The 23,180-nt window shown below is 41.7% G+C and overlaps 1 protein-coding gene and 1 long non-coding RNA gene across 2 annotated transcripts in view; one reads left to right on the top strand and one right to left on the bottom strand.

The window, feature by feature from the left end:
• The window catches only part of vps9d1 (VPS9 domain containing 1), a 75,574-nt gene that overhangs the window by 9,160 nt on the left and 43,234 nt on the right, over window positions 1-23,180 (top strand). The window contains exons 4-10 of the mRNA XM_055648955.1: window positions 800-959; window positions 1,828-1,939; window positions 8,946-9,008; window positions 9,804-9,856; window positions 12,947-13,034; window positions 14,179-14,264; window positions 18,103-18,692. Of these exons, the coding sequence (XP_055504930.1) occupies window positions 800-959; window positions 1,828-1,939; window positions 8,946-9,008; window positions 9,804-9,856; window positions 12,947-13,034; window positions 14,179-14,264; window positions 18,103-18,692 (1,152 nt within the window). The remainder of the gene's footprint in view (window positions 1-799; window positions 960-1,827; window positions 1,940-8,945; window positions 9,009-9,803; window positions 9,857-12,946; window positions 13,035-14,178; window positions 14,265-18,102; window positions 18,693-23,180) is intronic.
• LOC129705400 (uncharacterized) lies at window positions 784-4,063 on the bottom strand. The gene is made up of 3 exons (XR_008724902.1): window positions 4,009-4,063; window positions 3,726-3,793; window positions 784-917 (listed from the first exon to the last, which is right to left on the bottom strand). It is a non-coding gene; the product is annotated as an uncharacterized LOC129705400 (long non-coding RNA).

The following is a 23,180-nucleotide window of genomic DNA, read 5'->3' as shown; positions in this document are numbered from 1 at the left end:
GCCGCTGCGACAGGTGAGTCGCGCCGCCATCTTACAAATATATTACAAATGCAGTGCCGCCATAATTCAAAGACCAACGTCTGCTCAGCCTGCGCGCTCAGAGTACTAGAGCAGTTCCAACCTGCTGAGTGATTGCAGCGTTTTCTATTCATGTTATGGTTAACTAATTCTTTATTATACACAGGGGGAAATAAATCCTGCAGGGAACTGCAGACATGTTTCATTGCTGTTGAGTTTCTTACCGAATACTCTAACCAACCTTTGCAGATGCACTGTAGAGAGTATATCCTAACTGATTACATCATGGCCTGGTCTGGCAATTCACAGCAACGCTACACAAGCGGTTTCAAATGTGGTTGTCTCAGCCTGGTTGATCCACACCACCTGCCTCAAGAAGGCGACATATCATCAATGATCCCCCTATCATTCAGTCCATGCCTTTTTGCCACAACCATTGGGCAGGAGGCAGAGAAGCCTGGACCCACACCACCAGGTTCAGGAACAGCTACTTTCATGCAACCATCTGGATCTTGGAACAAACCTGCACAACCCTAATCCTACTTCCACAGTGGAACACTATGGTCCACTTCCTACACTACCATCAACTCGTTTTCTAATTGTGTTTTTTCACTAATGTCATGTTTTTGCTCTGATTTTTTCTTTCTATTATCATGTACAGTATATTCTATGTGCCTGTGATGCTGCTGCAAACAAGATAATTTTATGGTACCTGCACTTTACAGTACTTGTGCATATGACAATAAAGTAGACTTGACTTGACCTGGTGTGTGTCTCACAGGTGCAGTGGAAAGGCAGCCTGCAGCAAGCCAAGTCACCAAGCCCTCATATACTCCAAGTCATCGTAGAGTCGTCTCGGATGGGGGTGGCACCACTACATCACTTTTGCCTCCTGAAGTCTTTGAAAAAAAGCAAATTCCAGAAACATTCATTACAAAAAGGTTAGAATCAAGAACGCCTGGAATAATTCCACCCTCTTATCATTGTTGTCATCCAAATGATGGAAGTAGACCAGGGAGGGGGATGGTGTTTGCTTTGTGCCACTGACTAAGCTCCGGTGATGCAGTGCTCCATTTGGCAACAAAGGAGAATTCCACCCGTGCACTAGCAGCATTTTACAGAGGACTTGCAACCGATAAATTCGCACGTCTTCGGGATGTGGGAGGGAAGCAGTCCCCGAGCAGCCGGAGGAAACTCACGTGCTCAGAGGGAGAACGTGCAAACTCCACACAGACAGCACCCGAGAGCCGGATCAAACCTGGGTCACCGGCGCTGTGAGACAGCAGCTCTACCTGCTGCGGCACTCCACCACCCAACAGTTATATGTTATTGATGTTTTCATGTTATTTTAGAAGTCTGGATTTAACTCAATCCACACAATGCTAATACACAATATTTAAAAGAATACATTTCTTAATGAACACATTAAGCACCTTGTATATTGTACTAAATTCACCACTTCAAATTTACTGGAAAGAATATCAGAATTGGATTTGAAGGCAGCTTTTCTGTTAACGATTTAAAGGCTGTTAAGTTCCTGAGTATTTAAATCATTCATGACAAATAAAACAGCTTTAATAACTAGCAGGAAACAGAAAGCTAGAGTAACTGAGTGGGTCAGGCAGCATCTGGAGGGAATGGATAGATGACGTTTTGTGTCAGGGGAAGGGTCCCAACCTGAAACGTCAGTTGTCCCTTCCCTCCACAGATGGTGTTTGACCAGCTGAGTTCCACCAGCCTTTTGTTTTTTGCTCGAGATTCAAGCATCTGCAGTTTCTTATGTCACCATTTATAACTACATCCATTTAGAGAACTTACGCCATTGGAAGAAGCTTCAAGACAGAACCAGAAGTTAAAAGCTGCTTATGAGGCACGGATGGCACGGTTAAACCCTAATCAGGGTATACAGAAAACATCACTGGTGAGTCGCACTCTATATGCTCTTCCAACAGTGTAGCAGAAATATGGAAGCAATGAATCAACATAAAAATAGGATGCATTTCATCATTGATGTGTATGCAATGAAATGTTAGTGTACAAGGCTGATTTGATCAGGGCATAACCAGTAAATTGTGGTTTGCATAAAAGGTTCAGTTAGAACAGAAGCAAAGGTTCTTTGGCTTGTATGGAGTGAGATTACCTGTTCCACTGCTGAACGTGCCAAAAATGATTCGCGTTCAAGCTCAGCTTAAAAAAGGTAAAGATTTTTCTAAAGTCGGTGGTATCGTAGATGGTGAAAATGGTTAATAAAAATTGCTGCAGGCTGTTCATCGGCTGGGCAAGTGGGCTGAGGAATGACTAATGCCGTTTAATCCAGATAAGTGTGAGATTTTGCATTTTTGGAAGTCAAACCAGGGCAGGACCTTCACAGTGAATGGTAGGTCCCTGGGGAGTGTGGTAGAGCTTTGGGATCTAGGTGTAAACGTACATAGTTCCCTGAACTGGTGTCATAGCTCAAGAAGGGCATTTACTTCATCAGACGGGGTATTAAGTATAGAAGTTGGGACATTATGTTACAGTTGTACAAGATGCAGCTCCGGCCATGCTTGGAGTACTTTGTTCAGTTTTGGCCACCCTGCTATGGGAACAATGTAATTAAGCTGGAAAGAACGTAGAAAAGGTTTACAAATATGTTGCCAGGGCTTGAGAGGCTGAGCTCCAGGGAGAGGTTGGGCAGGCTTTCTTCCTTGGAATGCAGGAGGCTGAGGGGTGATCTTATAGAGATAAATTAAAATCATTAGTGTGAATGCACAGTCTTTTGCCCAGTTTAGGGGAATCAAAAACAAGAGGATATATGTTTAATGTAAGAGGGGTAAGATTTAATATGAATATGAGGGGCAATTGTATTAGCAAGAGGGTGGTGGGAGCATGGAGCAGGTTGTTGAGGAATATATTATTCTAAAATGTAAATACACTTGCACAGGTACATAGATAGTAACGGTTCAGAGCAGGGTTGGGGAACCTGCAGTCTTAAGGCCGCATGTGGCCTTGTAGGCCATTAAGTGCGGCCTTTTGTATGAATCCAAATTTTGTAGAACAAATCCTTTTATTTTTATTTAAGAAGGAACTGCAGATGCTGGACCATCGAAGGTAGACATAAATGTTGGGGAAACTCAGCGGGTGAGACAGCATCTATGGAGCGAAGGAAATAGATGCTGCCTCACTCGCTGAGTTTCTCCAGCATTTCTGTCTACATTTTATTTTTATTAATATGTTTTTGTTCATCTTTTATTATTTTAATTTTAATCTTAAAAAGAACATAGTTAAAATACCAAAGAGTTAAAGAAGATTCAACAAAATAATACTCCCCGACTGACAGCCACAATTAAAACATCAGTAAGTCATGAGGGCTATTTTAACAAAATAATGTACATTTTGAAGTATATCTAATTGAAGTTTCTTGGATACGGCCTTATTAGATTACAGCTAACTTAATGCGACATTCCAACACGGAAAGGTTCCCCACCCCTGGTTTAGAGGGATATGGGCCAAATGTGGGTAAATGGGACTAGCTTAGATTGTGGACCTTTGTTGCCATGAACGAGTTGAGCTGATGAGTCAGTCTCCATCCATTGTATGACTACGACTTTACCTTTCTTGTTTGGTTCATGCACAACTTTGTTTTATTCAACTCTCGGTTTGACAGAGCAACAATACAAGTTGTGTCCATGCAACATTTTGTAAACAAATGCACTTCACTAGTGTACCTGAATCATTGCATTTTCTCTTTGGCATGAATGTTGAAGTTAGCGCCAGTCTCTTGTAAAGCAGTCGTCTGCAAAACATTTGCAAAACATTCTTGGCACATTTATACAGATGTTATCAATTCTTGTTGTGCAAGACAGAAGGCTGGAAATGGCATTTCTCAACCAAGTTGAGATTGATATAGAAGGAAGGGGGAGGGTTGAAATAGGTGGGAGTTCAGGGGACCCAGGGAAGAAAGACAGAGGAAAGGAGGGGAGGGGAGATGAGGTTTATAGGTTTAGTTACCTATAATTGGAGAATTCAATGGAAACTGGAGGAACAGTATTTCATGTTCCACTTGGATAGCTGACAGCCTAACAGTGTGAACATGGAATTCTCCAATTCTAGGTAACTAACTACATTCCCCCCTCCCCTTTTCCCCCTCTTTCCACACTCCCTCGCTAGCCTGTACCCCACCTGAACTCCTACCCATTTCTCACCTCCCCTTCCACCTATACTCCTTCCTCTGGCTTCACAATTTGTACCTCTTCCATCCTTATCGCTCACCTTTTGACTTTGCATCTCGAACCATCTGCCTATCAAAAACCTCCCTCACCTGTATCCACCTATCACTTGTCATTTGTCCTGCTCCTCCTCTCCTCCAGCTTTCTTCCCCACCCCCATCACAGTCTCAGGAAGGGTCTTGACACGAAACGTCACCCGTCTCCAGAGATGCTGCCTGTCCTGCTGAGTTACTCCAGCACTTTGTGTCTGGTTTATAAACCAGCACCTGCAGTTTTTTGTTTCTCCAAGTACGCCATGTTCATTAATTTATCTTATTTAATCTGCCAGTTACAACTATAGATACATCCAACCGATTTGATCAACAGGATATCTCTTTCTCTCTATAATAAATCTTCATTGACTCTCTTTAAATTTGTGGCATATAAAATTGGTCAAAATACATTTCTGAATATTTTACTTCACAGAATTATTAAATTTGCCGACTTTCATCTACTATTCGCTATCTCTACTCAAACACAGTGTAGATTTTGTAAAGCTTAACTTAATGATTTTAGATGGATCCTACAATTTGCAAATTTGACAGTTAGATTTAAATATATTGGTTTGAGTCATAGTGGTACAGAAAGAGAATATTTAGTCCAGAGAAGGTAGACAAAGTGGTGGAGAAACTCAGCAGGTGAGGCAGCATCTATGGAGCAAAGGAAATAGGCGACGTTCCGGGTCTGTCTGAAGAAGGGTCCGTCTGAAGAAGTATTTCCTTCACTCCATAGATGCTGCCTCACCCGCTGAGTTTCTCCAGCATTTTTGTCTACCTTCGATTTTCCAGCATCTGCAGTTCCTTCTTAAACGTTTAGCCCTTTGTAGAACAATTCAGTCAGTCCCAATTCCACTGCTCTACATCCATAGCCCTGCAAGTTCATTTCCAACAACTGCTTATCCCACTTCATTTGGACATTGGTGATCAGGTCTACTTCCACCCATTATTGTTGACAGCAACTTCCAGTCAATAACATTTGCTGCATAAAATCACACATTTTTCCTCACATCACCTTAGGATTCTCTTATCCAAAACTTTACATATGTCATACCGTGTCCTTATAGTTCACTAATGGGAACTTGTCTGAATCTGTTGTGACCTTGTATAACTTTGTTATTTGCCATTTTTCCCACCAGTAGATTGCTGTCAATATCTTAAGTAAAAGGCAAGTCCTGACAAGATGGTTTGTAATTTGCCTATGGTCAGCTGTTGTCATGCTGTGCTTGCTTTATAAAAGCTTATCTGATGAAAATCAAAACAATGCTTAAATATGAGCTTCTCATCTCGTGTTGAGGCATGCAGTTTGTTTACCATTTCAATTTGCCAGCATTCCAGATCGGTAAATAAAATGCAGTTGGAGCATTTACAAGTCGCCATTTTATATCTGGGATATTTATATTCCACAGAATTCAGTACATTTGTAAGATTAAATTGATTGACTAACTGTTGCAGCATACCATTTACAGTATATTGCCAAAGGCAATGTTTGGCTACTATATGGATGGATGCTGTATATAGCCTGTGTCGACTGTAACATTCAACCACTTTACTAGACAGAAGAGGGCCAAGCTCGAGTGAGTTTATGAACTCTGTATTGTAATTATCTGTCATTAGCATTCAATTGTGGCTTTTGAAATGTTTCCTTTCAATTAAAGAAACAATTATCATTAATATTTATCCATCCATTTGATATTTATGCAGTCATTCAATATTCTATCGCCTTTTTAATTTGTGGGATGTTTATAACATCTGATCTATTATGAAGATACCAACATTTAAAATTACACCATTATTTTACAATGTTAAGGGCCTGTCCCACTAAGGCACCCGGAAAGTAGGCTGTCGCCACATGGTCGCAGGGTGACGCCTGTATTGTCATGAGTTGTCTCCTCAAGTGTCGTAACCTTTTTCTTGTCGCCGCTAGATTTTGAAATGTTCAAAACCTTTTGGTGACAGTGGGCTTGATGTTGCCTGTCTTCTCCTGTCGTAGGTGCTATTGTAGGTTGTCGCCAGGATGACGCCTGGCGACGTTGGTTGTTGCCGGGTGATGACCTCGGTGAAGTCCACTGGCGACAACCTACGTCATCCTACGTCAACCGGCGACAATACCGGTGACTGAATTGTCTTCAGTTGTCGCCAACAAGGTCGTTGCTTGTCGTAGCTTGTCGCGGGTGGACGTAGGTTGACTTCGGTTGTCGTAGTTTGTCACCTGTATGGTCGTAGGTTGTTGTAGGTGTGGTCATAGGTGGATGTCCTAAGTCGCAACGATTGGGTTGCCGGTTGTCGGTAGTTTGCCGTAGCTTGACGTTGACTAGGCAAGGCAAGGCAAGGCAAGGCAAGGCAAGGCAAGTTTATTTGTATAGCACCATTCGTGCAAACAGCAATTCAAGGTGCTTTACTAGGTGGTAGGTTCTGGTAGACATTGTCGTAGGGGCTTTTTCGGCGACATGCTACGACTGTGACAGTCGCCATAACAGCTTCTCAATTAGCATTTGGTCTCACTCTGTCATTGCTGTTCCCTTTAATCCATATCCCAGTTCTGATGAGGAGACCCAAATGTGAAATGTTAATTGATTCTCTTTCCACTGATGCTGACTGACCTGCTGAGTGCTTCCTGTATTTTCCAATCAGGCTTTGAACGCTACGAACACCAACTAAACTATGAACTACATACTGTCCTGTTTGCACTAGAGATTTTGTTTTGTTTTCCACTACATTCGAGATTTTTATTTATTGCATTTTTTTGGTTAATTTCCACCTAGAGCAGTGTTTACAAAACGGTTATGATGCAGCAAGTTAGAAAATAATTATTCCTTTTCAGTACATATGACAATTAAACCATTTGGACTTTTGATTAAGAATCTTTAACATAAATATTAGCAACAAATTTAAGAGACCCCCCTAAAGATATTATTCACTCTTAATGCATTCATAAAAAGGATTTGCAAAACCACATTGTTGACTGAGTGGATCTCATTACAGTGCAGCAGCTTCCATTTGGTGCATTTGTCATGAATCTTAGTTTGACCTGACTAAGAAGAGTATTTGGTTCACTGAACAAATGCTATAGAAATAGAATGTCTCCTTCTCTGCTCCATCTTTATGTTTTTTTCTGATCTTTGAGAGCAGTTGAAAATGTTCTTTCAGGTACAGTAACATTGGTGATAATGTGGTTATTTGCTAATCTGTCCTTTTTGGTAATTGTCTATAATTAGAACTGTTTGCTTTTTTCAGATTGCATTAAATGAATCTTAACATTTTGATATTTTCTAAAATTTGAACATGATATGTGGATCGTTGGATGTCTGGTATTAAAACAACATTTAAACTAGTAAAATATGAACTAATCAGGCAAAGCATTTTAGACTGGTTACTGCAAGATGTCAATACTGATTAATTTTGTTGTAATTAGGTTATAAATGGTCTGGATGCTTTTTATGAAATAATTTTATGAATGGAAAATTTTAAATTGACTCAATGGTTCTTGAGAGCTTTCTTGTTTTTAACTGAAGGATGTGGATGAATTTTAGTTGTCTTCTGAGGATAAAGCAAAAGCAAAAGACTATAGAAAAAAGTTGAGACTATGAAGAAGATTCAAATATTGCACTGAGCTACGGATCTCTTAAAGCATGCGTTAGCAATTTATTATAAAAATAATGATCTATTAGAAGATGGCCACCTTGATTCCCAAAACACCTGTAAGACCCAGCATTTTAATCTTCGCTAATCTGTGCCATCTTTTTTTACTTTGAGCAAGACCAGACCCTAGTTTCTGTTGAGCATAAATTCTGTCCGACGGCTATTGATTGTTCATTCAATTAACATAGACAGATGCTCGCCCTTAGTTGAAGTCTTTGATGGTGAACCATCTTTTTAATCGCCAATGATGCTTGGTTAGATCGCTGTACTAAAATGCTGTCATTTACCGAGTTACATTAGTTAATAGATTTCATCACTTTACTGTATCTTGCTATTGCCTCTGTAATTGCAATTCCTTTCTTTGTTTCTGCAATTTCATTCGACTTTGTTGATTCAACTTAAAGCATCATATCTCATTTGCTGTAAGATTACAAAAGGTCGCATACTCGATAGAAATATATTCAATACATTTTTGCTCAACCTCAGTCCACTCAATGCACGGTTTTGAATTGGCAGCAATATTCTTCCTCACTAAATATTAAAATAATTGTAATAGGCATTCTGAATTTGGGTCAATCTTTTGGACTGTAACTTCACAAGGTTTTTATGCAAGATTTCAAAATAATGAATGATCAAGGCAATGTCCAATGAAAAGTATATTGGGATAATTTTGTATCTTTCTGTCATGCTATTTTTAAAAGTGGATTTTAATCTTTTGGAACTCCAAGGCAAAAAGACAAAATAATGGAAAAAAAATGTAATTGTTGTGTTTATGAATTTGGGCAGGGCAGTGGATCTAAGGTTGCACGACCTTTGAGAAAAACTTTTACTTCAAATCAGAATATGAAATAGAAGTGTAAAGAATCTGGAACTTAAAACAAGGTAGAAGTGTAACTGAAACCTGCAAACATAGTGAGATAGAAAGCTGATACCTCCTGACACCCTCACAGATACAATTACAGTTTGCTTTAAACTTTGTATAACCAACAAAGCAGAGATGTTTTTTAAGAGTTTTCTTGCCAAAACTTGTTCTTGTTTACAGACCTTATCTCTCCAGCGGCAGATGATGGAAAACCTGATCATTGGACAGGCAAGGCAGGCAGCGGTATCCTTTCATTGCAGAGACTCTCTTCAGAACAGACAATTACCAGAGATATTTTGGATAGGTCTGTTTCGTTTGTATCATCGTGCACTTTTTGATGTTATCACTGACAAATCTGCATGGAGAAATACCCTCTGAACATTGGTGCCCAAAACATGCTGCAAGGGGTTTAAGAGGCTTTTGGAGAGGCACATGGATATGCAGCGAATGGAAGGATTTAGATTGTCTACAGTCAAAGGATATTAGTTTCATTTGGCATTATGTTTGGCACAGACATTGTAGGCCATAGTGCCTGTTCCTGTTGCTGTACCGTTCTGTGTTCTACGTAGAACTATATTTGAATCATCTCCAATATTAAAATACACATTCTCCTGCTCAAATCAATTCATGGTCTTACCCCTTCCTTTATCTGTACTTTACAGCCCCGAAGGAAAGAGGGAAAGATTCCTTAATGTAGAAATCCCTCTGAAGTGTAATTGAAAAGTCAGCATTGTATAAGAATCTATTTTTAATTTAGCATGTCAAATGTGCAAACATAGAGTTTTACTTTGGATCTGCCTTTGGAAGGGCAAAATCATTGAAGAAAACAAACTTTATCAGATATGAAAATGTTCCGTTAATTTCTCAACTACTTTTAAAATTATTTTCCAGACTGAGTGATAGTGCTGTGATGTTTTGGGTTGTTTATTAAAGAATAGAAGGTGTTTTTCATTATTATGTTCTGCATTTAAAAGTTCTGGAAATGCAGTTGTAAAATCAAGGAAAGGAAGCAAATATCCATAACAAAACCATATACAGCTGCAAAGAAAGATGGAAGAACGACGGCTGAGACTTCAAGAAGAAGCCAACAGGTGACAAACAAAACAGATTGCTTATCTCATCTTCTCCACCTCCACGTGTGCTTGCTCAACTAAGTCTGTGTCCCTTCATTTTAGTCTGAAAAATCAGTTAACATATCCTCTGAAATCCACAAATGCAGTTAAATCCTCGGCTCCAACACTAGGGAGGGAACAAACCCTCCATGAACCATGTCTGTGTCCACGTTCCCTAGGGGAACCCAAGCCAGGACAGTGGTAATAATCTTCTCTTCATCAATTCATGTCATAGGAGCCAAAGTAGGCCATTCAGCCCGTCGAGTCTACTCCGCCATTCAATCATGGCGGATCTATCTTTCCCCCTCTCGACCCCAATCTTCTGCCTTCTCCCCATACGCTTGACACGCATACTGATTAAGAATCTGCCACTCTCTGCCTTGAAAATGCCCAATCACTTGGCCTCCACTGACGACCATGGCAATGAATTCCACAGATTCACAAACGCACCAGAAAACCTTTGAGGCGAGTCCATTCCATCAAAATGAAACTTTTAACAGCAGACTTAATTATGTAGCACTGAATATACATTGGCTAGATTGCATAAGCTGATTTTACCCTTACACTATTTTCAAAGTCACACTAATCTTTTCCAGCCCTGTGACTCAAATCAAGCTCCAAATCTCACTGTTGGAGGTTTCAAATCAGACCAGTTCTCTTTTGGTATCTACTGCTGTATCAGTGGATCTGAGGCCCTTCAATGAGAAACATAATAATATTTGAATTTGATTTGAATTTTTTTTTTAATTACTTTAAATAGTGAAAGTAGCATTTTAAAATAAATATATTTACTTCAAGAGTGCTTAATCGTCATACGGATTGAAACACAACAGTGCAATTCTTACTTGCTGCAGCACAGCAGGTTTGTAAACACAGTAAACACATAGATGACATCATAAACAAACAAAAAAGAATCTCAATAAATAATAAAAACCCAAGATAGTACGGAACAAAATAAAGCTTAAAGTCCCCGGTGTAGCCAAGACAACTCATAGCTCGGAGTTCAGTTGGACTTTGTAGTGTTCAATATCCTGGTGGTTGTTGGGAAGAAGCAGTTCCTGATTCCTGACGTCACATTATTCAGACTCTGATACTTTCTTCCCGATGGTAGGAGTGAAATGAGAGTGTGGCCAGCGTGGTGTTGGTCTTTAATGCTGGCTGCCATTTTGACTAGTAGCAGTGTTCACCACTCTTTGTAATCTCCTGCGATACTGGGCATTCAATTTGCCGAACCAGGCAGTGATGCAACCAGCCTCTCTCCTGTACCGTATTTGGAAACTGGCTTGTTAAAGAAATTAAGGTTGATTAAAACAAAACAAAAACTAGCTTCAGAGACAAAATGACTTTAGTCCTGTCGCTTAAACCTGTATAAATGCTGAGAACAGTGACAGTGCAGGAGGTCAGATGCGTTTGCATGTGATATTCCTGTTTGCTGTGTTGCAATGTACAGGCATGGAAACAGAAAAAAATGCTGACGTTGCTCTACATTTGGTTGGCAGTTCTCCATAAAAATGTCGGCTTACTTTTAGCACAACCCAGCCCAACTTTGCAAGGGCCGACTCTCTCCTTCACATTTTCAGCTTGGTGAATTTACATGTTTATACTCTCTGAACACTCTGGCTGACATCTGGGATGCCCTCTTTCCTTAGTCTTTCCATTCTAGGTCCTCCGAGATATCCCCTTTTCATATGTCACGTACACTGCCTCGAACCTTATCTACTGCATCCAGTGTACCAGATGTGGCCTCCTGTACATCAGCAAGACCAAGCGTAGATTAGGCGATCGTTTCGCTGAACATTTGCGTTTGGTTTGACAAGGCCGACTGAATCTCCCAGATGCTAACCACTTTAACTGCCATTTCCCATTCCCACACTGACTTTTTTTATCCTGGGCCTCTTCCTTTGCCTTTTTGTGGCCACATGCAAGCTGGAGGAACAGCACCTCATATGCTGTTTGGGGAGCTTACAACCCAACAGTATGGACAATGAACACTCCAATTTTGGGTAACTCCTCCCCCACCTTTTGCTGCAACAACCCCCCCTTCTTTCCCCGACCTCTGTGTCCCCCTCCTGGACTCCTGCCAATTTCTCGCCTGCAACCCAACACCACTTTCCTAGCTCTGGATTTACAATCTGCATTTCTTCAAACCTGCTTCACACCATTCTTTCTTATCTCTGGCCTTTGTTCTGATCATCTGCCTTTCAAACCCTCCCCACTTGACTGTGTTGACCCACTTTATCCTGCTTCTCCTGTTTTCTAGCTTTCCCCTTTTCCAGCTTTCTTCCCCCCCTGCCTCCTGCAGTTAGCCTGAAGAAAGGTCTCAACCCAAAACAGCATCAATCCACGTTCTCCAGGGATGCTGCCTAACACGATGTGTTATTCCAGCACTTTGTGTCCTTTTGTGAACCCTTGCTTTCCTTTGTTAATTTTGCTTTGAACACAATTTGGCAGAATATTTTAATGTGCTTTCTTCTTCAGACTCATTAATGATCCTTCTGTTTATTTGGTAAAGGAGATGCACTGTTACTTGTCCATTTTATTCAAGCTCTAGTTTCCCAATTTCTTGTTGAAGTGCTGTGCACCTCACAATAAATTCTTGAGCAAATTCCTAAAATAAATTGCCCAAAGCTGTGTAAATATAATATATTATTCGTTTGCTACTGATGGTGAAATCCAACCGAATAACACGTTGGTTTAGTGATCCTTAAAGCTTAAGTGTCAAGATTGCAAAGTTGGCATTTGTTTTATCAAATCGTTTGATGATTTTTATTTTCAATGATAGGCCTTCAGATGGCATCTAAAACATGGCAGATCATGTGTATGGACTCAGTGTGGTCTACCACCTTACACTCTTACACTTAATATGACTGTGCCGAATGTGCAGCAGGATTGTCACTGAACTGTAGGCAAAACAGAATGCCACTGTAGGTGGTATACATTACAGTACAGTACCGATGAACCATTGAATCAGTTTAGTTAAGTGGGATTTTTTGAACAAAAAATGATGGTTCTGTGTGCCATGTTGCGAATAGAGAGAGATCACAGCTCACGCTTTTGTTTGCTTTTAAGGAGGTTTTCAAACAGCACCATATTGACCCCTGAGAAGGAGGAGCAGAGAAATGTGTACGCGAGCATTTTAGAGTTTGAGCAGGACCATGTAAGTGTCAATAGAAAATAAATTGCCAATGTTTTAATGCACTGATACAAAATAAGTGTTGATGGTTCATGTTCCCCTAAACCAAGCAAAAATTACCATTTGAAAAGTGAGAGTCTCATGTCGTGCTTCTCCTTCTGGATCCCTTTTTAACATGACTATGCGTGTATCATTTCAGCAATAGGCAATAGGTGCAGGAGTAGGCCAAACGGCCCTTCAAGCCAGCACTGCCATTCAATGTGATCATGGCTGATCATCCCCAATCAGAACCCCGTTCCTGCCTTCTCCCCATATCCCCTGACTCCGCTATCTTAAAGAGCCCTATCTAGCTCTCTCTTGAAAGTATCCAGAGAACCGGCCTCCACCGCCCTCTGAGGCAGAGAGTTCCACAGACTCACGACTTTTTGTGTGAAAAAGTGTTTCCTGATCTCCTTTCTAAATGGCTTACCCCTTATTCTTAATCTGTGGCCCCTGGTTGTGGACTTCCCCAACATCGGGTACATGTTTATTGCCTCTAGAGTGTCCAAACCATTAATAATCGTATATGTTTCAATAAGATCTCCTCTCATCCTTCTAAATTCCAGAGTATACAAGCCCAGCCGTTCCATTCACTCAGCATATGACAGTCCCGCCATCTCAGGAATTAGCCTTGTGAACCTACGCTGCACTCCTTCAATAGCAAGAATGTCCTTCCTCAAATTTGGAGACCAAAACTGCACACAATACTCCTGGTGTGGTCTCACTAGGGCCCTGTACAACTCCAGAAGGATCTCTTTGCTCCTATACTCATCTCCTTGTTATGAAGGCCAAAATGCCATTCGCTTTCTTCACTGCCTGCTGTACCCGCATGTTTACTTGCATTGACTGATGAACAAGGAACTGTTTCATTGACTGATGAACATGAACAATCAGTGAACAAATATGGAATTGTTATCTGTTTAAACGTGCACATTGTAGGGCACCATGGTCTCCTTAAATAGGTAACCTAAACACTTGATTTTAACCAAGACCTTGGGAAAGTAACTTTTCATACATTACATTATTTTTTTTCTCTGCACAATTATATGTTAATTGCAATGTTTGTATTTTAAATAAACTATCCACAGCCATTGGCAATTGTATTAAATATGTTTTATTTGTATTATAGGAGTGGCCCAAACAATGGAAAATGAGATTGAGATCACAACCTAATGATCTCGTGCTGGTGGCAGGTCTTGTATCGCAAATACTGAGGTTTGGAGAGATTTTTATTTTTTGTTTAACAAGTAATGGAAATATTGCAGACAGATAACTGTGATGTTATTCTCACTCCCATGGAAGATTAGGACTGTAATTTATTTCTATAAACAGTAAACATTTCCAAAGTTGCGAGTGGAAGGGAGCATTGCAGACTTGGTAAGATGAGTTCCGTGACTGTTCTTCTTTCCTGCAGTTTTCCGAAGGGGAATGCTGTAAATGCTCAGCAATTTAAATCACAGAGAACACACAGAGTGCTGGAGTAACTCAGTAGTTCAGGCAGCATCTCAGGAGAACATGGATGGGTCACTTTTCGGGTCACCTATCCATGTTCTCCATGACCCAGCCTAACCCATTGAGTTACTCCAGCACTTTGTGTCTTCATTTGCAAAGCAGCATCTGCAGTTCCTTGTTTCTTCATGTTGGTTTAAAATCTGATCTGTGATGTGAAAATTGCTACTTTCTTTTTCTTTTTTGAATTGGTTTATTCTCATGCTTTTGAATGTTGATTGAAACACTTCATAAATTGCTGTAATCTTGAAAAAATACACTTATTTACTAATTCATTACTTTCAATTTGTAACATGGGGAGTTTGTGATGCATAATTGTTTGCAAACTCATTACAAATTTTGACCTAGCATGTCGCAAATGTCATTCCTTGTAAAATTCCAATCAGTTGATTTAAAGATAACAATTCCGTCTTCCTACACCCACTCCCTGTATCCAATCATGCCCCCGCCACACACAAGCACATACACATGCCAAAACACAACTACAAGCATAAACATTCACACACATCAGATATTTGTTTGTTGAAGATTTCAAAGAACAGAAAAGTTTAGCATCATGACTACATAATCCACTGACAGAACTGTCAAATTTAATGCAATTAAAAAATCAGAGGAAGAATGCTTGGGGGAGTTCTTTTAAACTTTATCCTAGCACGCTCCCACCACGCATTCTACTGTTTTGCATGAGGTTCGAGCAAGTTTTATCTTGCCCCATGAAACTTGATTTCAGTTGAAAATTCTAGTGATCGGCTTTGCAGTTTTCCTGTGGAATACCAAGAAATTATGTCAATGGAAATTATCTAACATGTTGGTACTATTTATACATATCCTTCAATTTAAGAAATTGTTACCACACCCTCTTAAAAATAAATATTTGCCTCCACTTCAACAATGGACTTATTTTTAGGGGATTATCCTTGCCACAGGTTATTAATAATCCTCTGCCATTTCCGCCACCTCCAACGTGACCCCACCACTCGCCACATCTTCCCATCTCCCCCCCATGTCTGCCTTCCGCAAAGACCGCTCCCTCCGCAACTCCCTTGTCAATTCTTCCCTTCCCTCCCGCACCACCCCCTCCCCGGGTACTTTCCGCTGCAACCGCAAGAAATGCAACACCTGTCCCTTCACCTCCCCCCTCGACTCCATTCAAGGACCCAAGCAATCGTTCCAGGTGCGACAAAGGTTCACTTATTTGCATCTCCTCCAACCTTGTAACTATACATCCTCTGCCCTAGGTGTCAACTGATTTACAATTTTGACCTAGCGTAGGTCGGGCGTCGTTTCGCCGAACACCTCCGCTCAGTCCGCAATAAACAACCGTCTGACTACCCGGTGGCTCAGCACTTCAACTCCCCCTCCCACACCAAATCCGACCTCTCTGTCCAAAACACTCCTCCATTGCCAGAGTGAGCAACAGATATTTGATTGTTGAAGATTCAAAGAACAGAAAACAGCACATCACATAATCCACTGGGGACCAAATTTAATGCAATAAAAAAAAATCAGAGGAAGAATGCTTGGGGGAGTTCTCCCTTTAAACTATCTTTGCACGCTCCCTCCACCATTCTACCCTCTAGCTGGTTCTCCCACCCTCCTATCTGCCCGATTTCCTCGGGCTCCTCCTCCTCCCTTTGCAGTTTTCCTTGGAATACCAAGAAATTATGTCAATGGAAATTATCTAATATGTTGGTACTGTTTTCGGTCCGAAACGTCGCCTATTTCCTTCGCTCCATAGATGATGCTGCACCCGCTGAGTTTCTCCAGCAATTTTGTGTACCTTTTATTAATAATGGATCCTTCTTGCCTCACGGAAATTATTTATCATTTGTACGAAAGCTGGAAATTTATACTATTAGTTAGACTTGTTAGACATTTCAAACTGTTTAGTTCTAACTTTTAAGACTGGTTATTTTTTGCCCTTTTATTCACCTGTAACTGTTCAAGTTTTCTCGTTTCAGTTGTCTTCAGTTTATTTATTGATAACAAAATTGCAGTAAGATGATCCCAAATAATTCACAGCCACACTTAAGGGAGGATTTGAATGTCTGACAGAGGATGCAGAAGGGATTTACAAGCATGATTACAGGAAAGATGGACTTTCGTGCAAAAGGGAGATGCATAACATTAGACTGGAGAATTAGGGGTTGCCCTCATTTGAGTAGATTAAAGGTATAATAAGGTATAATAAATAGAAGTGGTGTACGGCCATCCAACATGTTAACCTTGCTTTGCCATTTAATAGGATCTTGTTGTTTCTGCTACTTGGCCCTATTTTCCTGCCCTATCCCATCTCTTAATTCCTCTAATATCCCAAAATCTTGATCTTTGTTTTGAACGTAATCAATAACTGACCTCCTCAGCCAACTTGAACAGTGAATATTCAAGTTGCGAATAATGAAAGGTTTGGATAAAGTGGATGTGGAAAGGATGTTTCCACCAATGGGAGAGTCTAGAACCAGAGGTCATAGCCTCAGAATTAAAGGCCGTTCCTTTAGGAAGGAAATTAGGAATTTCTTTAGTTAGAAGGTGGTGAATCTGTGGTATTCTTTGCCACAGAAGGCTGTAGTGGCCAAGACAATGGATCTTTTTAGATAAATAGATTGTTGATTAATATGGGTGTTGGGTTTTGGGGAGAAGACAGGAGAATGGGGTTAGCAGGGAGACATAGATCAGCCATGAGTGAATGGCAGAGATTCAGATTCAGATTCAATTTTAATTGTCATTGAGTGTACAGTACAGAGACAACGAAATGCATTTAGAGTAATGCAGAGTAATGCAGAGTAGACTTGATGGGCCGAATGGCCTAATTCTGCTCCAATCACATGACCGTATGAGTAAATAATTCAAAAGGTTAAACATCCTGCGAGTGAAGAAATTTCTCCTTGTTTCATTTCTAAATGGCTTGCTTTATTTTGAGACACTGACCCTGACTTCTCGAATTCCCACCAAACTGAAACATCCTCTCTGTTTCCACTTTGTCGAGCTCTATAATAATTTTGTATGTTTCAGTATGTTACACCTCACTCTTCTGAATTCTAGTGAATAGACACCTATTCCATTCAATCTCTCCTCATATGGCAATCACTTTTGTTTAAATTACTTCCATACACTATTATTAATTTGATTATTTTTGTCTTTTGATATAGTTGCTTTTGAATAAAGATCTGCAGGGTTTTGAGATGTGGGATTTATATGGCAAAACATGGAACATAAATTAGTCATTTGTTCTGGGGTTTTTTTTTTAAAGACACAAAGTGCTGGAGTAACTCAGTGGGTCAGGCAACATCCCTGGAGCACATGGATAGATGATGTTTCAGGCCAGGACTTTTCTTCAAACTGATTGTGGGGGAGGCATACATCTAGAATAGAGGAGGGGCAGGACAAAGCATGGTAGATAATAGGGGAACATAGGCAAGGGGAGGGGGGCTTGCAGGGAGTTGGAGTTGATAGGCAGATGGTTGGACAAAGGCCAGAGTTTTATTCTCCTTACGACGAGCTAGAAATTAATTAATTAATTTGGTCAATAAATTCCATTCTGCAGCTGTTCAGAGCATCCAATCGCACAACTACTGAAGAAGCTACAGTGCAGGATTTACAGCAAGCTCTACCCGATTGTGAAGTCACAGTTTTCAGATCTGGCGGGCATTACTGAACTGTGTCCAGGTACTGCATTGTACTCCTTCCATGCCCAGTGTCCACTGAAGACGGATGTAGCATCCTCATTTAACAGAGGCAGCAGATTAAAGTCTTCGAAAAGTGCGTGTTGTTTGGGCTCTATTCAAGATCAGAATAAATTAAATTCTGGTGAATTAAGACACAGTTCCTCTGTCAGCACAGTGGCATTAATTGAACATGGTAACGCAACCTCAGATACTAGCAGTCAGAGTGGACAAGGAGAAGATGCTGCAGGTCGACAGATCAACCCAGCAGCGACTGATGGGACAGATCCAATGGTTGACAAGAATAGCCCTTTTGAAGATTTGGAACACTACGTAACAAAGTTTGAGCCACAACCGGGAAACGATAGAGACAACTCAACACTACTGACCAATACTGAACATCATCAAATGGAAGATATTGAACTGCAAAATCACCTGAAGGATATTGTTACTGATGTGCATAATTCAATAGGTAATATACTCAATCATTTCTTGACTTTCACAATGCATGCTTTAGAGAAGGGATTTGTGGGTCAGTTTGAGAAAAGTCGCTTTGGGTTATGCTTCTGAATTATACAGGTATGTATCATCGCTTTGTTACCACACTGGGTTTACATCAGCACAGTATCAAAATATTGTTGGATTGTAGCAAACCTTGGCAATGATTTTAAGCCCCACCCCCCCCTCCCCCAATCTCACAGAATTGGAATGTGCCTTATCATAAGGTCATAACTTAGTTGTGTTTTTAACCTACCTTGAGCAAATAATTCCAGGAAATGTCGCGAGTGATTTAATCAAACCCCTATGTGAGGGAGCTGTATTGGTGCCACTATTGAGAAATAATGTCATTAATTGTTTTCTTGAGCAGAAACAACCCGAGACTTGTTTTATATTTCTTTAAACCTGCTCGAGGTGGAGTGTTCCTCCAGGCCTGTAAAGGGGATCTTCTCATCCTTCTCCCAGGCTCCCATCCTGAACGCTTTTGACGTCGTCACATCTCAATGCACCACCCGTCTCCAGACCCATCGTTGCCTGCTGGAGACTATTCATACAGGTCAAACCCCACTCCAGGGCTCAGAACAGATCATCTAAAGTGATGCTGGAAGTGGCATCGTGACATGAAATAAAACTGAAGCTAATGAAAAAGATTAATTGGTGTTATTCCAGATGAGCAGCAATCGTTTCTAGGGGCTAGTGGAGTCAAGGGATATGGGGAGAAGGCAGGCACGGGTTATTGATAGGGGACGATCAGCCATGATCACAATGAATGGCGGTGCTGGCTCGAAGGGCCGAATGGCATCCTCCTGCACCTATGTTTCTATGTTTCCTGTCATTCGCTCAAATCTGTCAGTTAACATTTCAATAGTTTCTTTTATTTTCACTTCTGAGGCATACCTTTATGACAAATATGTTGACTATAAGGGATTTTGTGGCATCCCAAAGTTTGGAAAATTATAATGGATTTTATACTTTTGGTTTCTCCTTCTCCTTCCTGTCCATTGTCTCATTTATATTCTCCACCTTTTCCCAGTCATTACTGAAATTTGTGCAGACTTCTGGTGCCATTGCAGCCATCTCATGCTGTAACTGCACAGCCAGTATATGCCACAAAAGCAATTATTCAGAAATTACCTGGAGCTATAACATTCTTCTGGCCACGTTTCCCCAAAAGAATGTGCGGTATAACGGGAGATAGACACAAAAAGCTGTAATTACTCAGCGGGTCAGACAGCATCTCTGGAGAAAAGGAATAGGTGACGTTTCGGGTCAAGACCCTTCTTCAGACTGGACAGTCAATTTTATTCCCCTGACTCTCCCGTCTGAAGAAGGGTCTCGACCCAAAACGTCACCTGGGGGGGGGGGTCAACATGGGGGGATCTTATAGAAACATATCAAATTATAAAAGGACTGGACAAGTTAGATGCAGGAAAAATGTTCCCAATGTTGGGCGAGTCCAGAACCAGGGATCACACTTAGAATAAAGGGGAAGCCATTTAAGACTGAGGTGATAAGAAACTTTTTCATCCAGAGAGTTGTGAATTTGTGGAATTCCCTGCCACAGAGGGCAGTGGAGGCCAAGTCACTGGATGGATTTAAGAGAGAGTTAGATAGAGCTCCAGGGGCTAGTGGAATCAAGGGATATGAGGAGAAGGCAGGCACGGGTTATTGATTGGGGCCGATCAGCCGTGATCACAATGAATGGCGGTGCTGGCTCAAAAGGCCGAATGGCCTCTTCCTGCACCTATTTTCTATGTTTCTATGTCACATATTCCTTTTCTCCAGAGATGCAGTCTGATCCACTGATGTTAAGGGCCTGTCCCACTTGGGCAACCTAATCCGCGAGTTCTGGCGAGTTTGCTCTCGACTCATACTCGCAGCGTGGTCGACACGAGGATGTAGGAGGTCTTCGTAACTCTCCTTCATGCGCGAGTGTGGTCTCCGTATACACAAGGCCTCTGCTAGGACGCTGCGTGTTTTTCAATATGCTGAAAAATGCCCGCTAGTAAAAAAAGGTCGCCAGGTAAAATATCAATACTTTTTTTAGTCGTAGGCTTAGTAATAGTAGGTCGTAGTAGGTCGGCATGTTAGTCATAGGTAGTCGAGGGTAATCAAAGGTAGTCATAGATGGTCTTCATCATAGTCGAAGGGAGGTCGAAGGAAATCGAAGGAGGTCGGCTCCACTCTCCACTATTCGGGGTCCAATTTTCCCGAAGTTAGTCGTAGCTGGTCTTCAACATAGTCGAAGGAGGTCATTTTTTCCAAACTCTTCCAAACTCATCAATTAGGTTGCCCAAGTGGGACAGCCCCTTTACTCCACCTTTTTGTGTCTATCTTCGCTTTAAACCAACATCTGCAGTTCCTAGCTATGCATTTTAATGGGGTTCTAATTGTTTCATGTTTTATGTACTTAAAATACTAATTTTATAATTTAGCCGATTATATGTTTGTTTCAGCTTACTGTGTAAACATTGTTAAGTTAGTGGGTCTGATATTGCCATTCGTTAGAAACATGTAACTAACTAATATTACTTTTGGTTGAGATCCTGTTGGCAAGAAATGTTAATGATTTACATAAACTCAGTACATAGACATTGCATCTCTTTTGGTTTTATGCTGACGTTTGAATAATGGGTGGTAATCTTGCATTAAAGGATAGATTAGAATGTAAACTAAATTATTTTATCTTCAAAGTAAACTTGGATTTCTCAGGGTGAGTTTGTTATGAGCAGTTTTATTAAAAGCCCCATTCAATAGTGTAGAGCGTATACGAGGTAGCCTGAGGAACACGTAAATATGGGGAATAAGACAACCACTAGGTGTCAGTGCACTTTCGGGTTTGTAAATCAAAAAAATTATATCTTCACCTGGTAAACTGAATGAAGAAGACTGTTAGCACCATTAGTCTACTGTATATGGAGTGTTTAGTTATTCGTCCCTCACCTTGTCATCAATTATTTCTTAAATGATTCCAGTACTGTGCCGATTATACTCATATTCATCTCTCTATGATGTGGAGAACAACCTGCCCATACATGGGACCTGTATTCTGTTGCTGTACTCACCTTGTTTAAAATAATTTTGTTTTTCTCTACTATTCACCATCATAATATCCTTCTAAAATCATAACTCAGTTGTCTTTATATCACGTTTATTAATACCAACTTTATCCTGTCTTCACAAACTAGTCCTTCAATTTGGGGGTCTATCCCATCTCCATAGATTATGTAATTAGTCACCAACACTAGATAAATTATATAAATGATGTCTCTATTGGGATAGTTTGAGAGTGATTCAGCATGGCTTGAACCCTGCCCTTTTGGTTAAACAGTTTAGAGTTCTTACCTATGTCACTGGGCACATGGAATCAATTGAAACTTATACTATTTTTTAGTATGATCCCTGACCACTTATCCAACATGCATTGAACATGCTACAGGCTGTGCATTTTATTTTTCTAGTTAGCATTACGCCACAATCCCCCTTGCCTTTTTTAATATTTAGTACCCGTTGGGTCCCAGTCACACAGGAGGCCTGGTCCCCCAATGCAACCCATTCCCCAACGCAATATTCTACCATTAATCCATAGCCCCTAACTGCGCAGCGCGGCTCATTGGGGAAGGGGGGGTGAGGTCGGAGGGGAGGATGGGTGTGTGTGGACGGGGAGGTGTAGGAGGGGGAGGGTGGTGTAGGGGAGGGGGGGTCGTGTGGGGAGGGGGGGGGGTGTGGTGGTGGGAGGTGTGTATGTGGGTGGGGGGGGGGAGAGGTGCGTGTGTGGGGCGGGAGGGTTGTGGGGGGTATGTGGGCAGGAGCAGGGTGTGTGGGGGGGGAGGGGAGGGTGTGTGGGGGGGTGGGGGGGTGTGTGGGTGTGGGGGGGGGGGGGGGTGGGGGGGGGGGGGGGTGGTTGTGGGGGAAGTGTGCGGGGTGTGTGGGTGGGTGGGGGGGGGTGGGTGTGTGGGCAAGGGGCTTGTGCGGGGGAGAGAAGTGTGGATGGTGGGGAGAGAGGGTTGTGCTGCCAAGGTGGGAGAGGGGGGTGAGCTCGGAGAAAAGACGGGGGAAGAGCCATGGGGAAAAGGGGGGCATCAAGGGGGAGGGGGGAGGAGCCAGCGAAGAGAACCAGAGGGGTAGTGGCTGGAATTGGCGTTGCGATGGGGACTCGCAGCGAGCACTGGTCGCTGGTCGTTCTTCTCCGCCAGGATCAGAATCTCTGCTTTCCGTTTGGTGACATTGGCGACATCTCCGACTCCAGGCTGGGCTGGGTCTCCGACGCTGGGCTGGGCTGGGTCTCCGACGCTGGGCTGGGCTGGGTCGGGTCTCTGACGCCGGGCTGCTTGGGGCTAGGCTGCTTGGGGCTGGACTTCTTGGGGTCCCTCCAAAAATTGTGTCCGGTTGGATACCTTCGCTGGCCATCCACCATTCAGTAAAGATGCGATGGCGTAGGAAGGGGCGGACCGTCCCGGGG

The sequence above is a fragment of the Leucoraja erinacea genome, chromosome 17 (genome assembly GCF_028641065.1).
Source record: "Leucoraja erinacea ecotype New England chromosome 17, Leri_hhj_1, whole genome shotgun sequence".
NCBI lineage: Eukaryota > Metazoa > Chordata > Chondrichthyes > Rajiformes > Rajidae > Leucoraja > Leucoraja erinaceus.
The sequence above is the reverse complement of the archived record's forward strand: the minus strand, read 5'-3'. Positions and strand labels throughout refer to the sequence as shown.